Here is a 2,241-nt window from a genome sequence, read left to right as displayed (position 1 = left end):
GATTCACAGGCAACCCCATGCCAATCAGGACCTCGATCTGGATCGAGCAGGCGCTCTCCATCGACGGGGCTTGGGCAGGCGAGCCAACCGCAGTGGATTCGGCCCTCAGCTCCTCCGGTGGCCAGAAAGGTGCCGCGGAGGCTCGCGGAGCACGGGGACGTCGCTCGCCGCCCTCACCGCACATCCATTCCCCTCCACCACCTTCCCTCCCTCCCTCTACACGCCCGTCTATATAAGGTACGCCTCCCTCTCCCCTCACCTCTCTCCCCGTGCTTCCGGAAGTCGGGGTCTAGGTTTTGGAGCGCCGGTGCGCTGATGGATCTGGCGGGGTTGCTGGTGTGCTGCAGGAGGGCGGCCGGATGTCGGACGCGCCGGCGAGCCCGCCGGGCAGCGACAGCGACGGCTTTAGCGGCGTCAGGGAGCAGGACAGGTTCCTGCCCATCGCCAACATCAGCAGCATCATGAAGAAGCCAATCCTGGCCAACGGCAAGATCGCCAAGGACGCCAAGGAGATCGTGCGGGAGTGCATCTCGGAGTTCATTGCTTCATCGCTAGCGAGTGAGTGCCTCTGTTGACCGATGCCGCTCTGTTTTGCCTGCCCGAATCAAGTGTGGTCTGGTGCTGACCTGTCGCCGTTTTGTCTTGTCTGTATTGTAGGGCGAGCGGCAAGTGCCAGAGGGAGAAGTGCAAGACCATCAACATCGACGACCTGCTCTGGGCGATGGCCACGCTAGGCTTTCAGGAGTACATTGAGCCCCTCAAGGTTTATCTGCAGAATTACAGAGAGGTGCATGCCCATTAAGCCATGTGGGAATTTTTTATCTGAACTAATTGGGGATGGATTAGTGCTTTGAGAGTTAGGTAGGTCCATGATAGTTTAATATGTTGCTGATGTACCCTGAAAAGCTCTGTTTGGCGCTTTTGTTAGTCCTAGTTGGCAAATTTAAACACTCATGTTCAGCTTGGTGACTGATGAGACCCCACACTGCCTGGCACCAATCATCTTATTGTCCTTAGAACAAGTGTTGATTTATCCCTCCAATTACTACTGTCATTGAGATCTTCAATTCTTTTCTGTACTGTTAATTCAGATAACTGAATGATTTGAAGCACTAAGAATTGTCTCCGGAGTCCAACTATTAAAATGAAGTCTTTTGTTCAACTGGGACATGCATGCGTACATGTGCTTGGAAGATATATTCTGAATGTTCATCTCAAAGCGTGATGGGGCTTTTTCTGTCTTGTGCAGGTTGCTGACTTTGGTCTGGCCAAGATCCAGCACGAAGACGACACAGCCATGTGTCTACGCTGGCGATGGGGACTTTCGGGTACGAAGTCGGGTAGATCTGCCGAGCCGGGATGCGATTGATGATAGAAACTCATGCAACAGAGATATCATAACATTTCCATTTTGTTACATGTTTATATTTATTCAAATTCAGCTGTTTACATGGCCGAGTGGTCCAGAGATGTTTCCTTCATGCAGCAGTTTAAGTTGCTTCCAATTAAATCTGCTGTGAATGTGTTATATATAATTGAATCTGAACAAAATTTATTCCTTCAATCCTATTCATGTTTGCTCGGTGCAGATTAATTGATTGTCTCAATGTTGCCAAAGCTAGCATGTTATCATGCCAATGTATTAAAATTAAGGGATATGAAATAACCCCCCTCATGGAAATACAATCGAATGCACCTTAGCATGGAAATACATCAAATTTGGATGAAAGGCAACATAAATGGCTTGTTGATCCTATTAAAATTATACCATGAACTTATTCTGCATGTATTCAACTAGATCAAGTTCAAGTACATTAGTTCGTCATATCTGTTATTAATACACTGTCCAAGTCATGAATTTCCTGAACTGGTGCCTGTATATATTTGGGTGCTTGTCAATTAGAAAATGTCTTCATCTAGCCTTGTCTCATCATTAAATTTGTGATACATATTTGCTGAACAATTTTCTTCTCTTATGTTATTCAAGGAAATCTATATGATTTCTATTCTTGACATAAAAAGATGAGCTAACCTCTAGGTATATACAGATGCCACCTACAAGTGAATGCTGAGATACCATGTTTGTACTACGTGCCAGTGTAGCTGTACTGATACAAATACTACTTATGTACTTATGGAGTAGTAAATAACATGTCATGTAATGTATACTAATTGGTGCATTGTACAGGGCAGCTCCTTGTCATGGGCGGCGCTGTTGTCGGCAGGGCCGTTTCTTCTTCG

General features: G+C 46.7%; 1 protein-coding gene across 1 annotated transcript; it reads left to right on the top strand.

Annotated features, from left to right (window-relative positions):
• The first annotated feature begins 359 nt into the window (after nucleotides 1-359).
• Nucleotides 360-1,598, top strand: LOC125518484 (nuclear transcription factor Y subunit B-1-like). Its single transcript, XM_048683314.1, has 5 exons — nucleotides 360-523; nucleotides 658-787; nucleotides 1,250-1,328; nucleotides 1,443-1,516; nucleotides 1,590-1,598. Exons 1-5 carry the CDS (start codon nucleotides 360-362, stop codon nucleotides 1,596-1,598), a joined length of 456 nt encoding a protein of 151 aa, XP_048539271.1.
• Nucleotides 1,599-2,241: the final 643 nt, after the last annotated feature.

This window comes from Triticum urartu, chromosome 7 (genome assembly GCF_003073215.2).
Source record: "Triticum urartu cultivar G1812 chromosome 7, Tu2.1, whole genome shotgun sequence".
Classification (NCBI taxonomy): Eukaryota; Viridiplantae; Streptophyta; class Magnoliopsida; order Poales; family Poaceae; genus Triticum; species Triticum urartu.
This window is presented reverse-complemented; position numbering and strand designations above follow the sequence as displayed.

Bases quoted from the DNA above. Each gene is read 5' to 3' on its own strand.
- LOC125518484 (XM_048683314.1), top strand. From the start codon at position 360: ATGTCGGACGCGCCGGCGAGCCCGCCGGGCAGCGACAGCGACGGCTTT. The intron at 788-1,249 runs GTGCATGCCCAT...TGTCTTGTGCAG, and splicing joins ATCTGCAGAATTACAGAGAG to GTTGCTGACTTTGGTCTGGC. The intron at 1,329-1,442 runs GTACGAAGTCGG...ATTCAAATTCAG, and splicing joins CTGGCGATGGGGACTTTCGG to CTGTTTACATGGCCGAGTGG.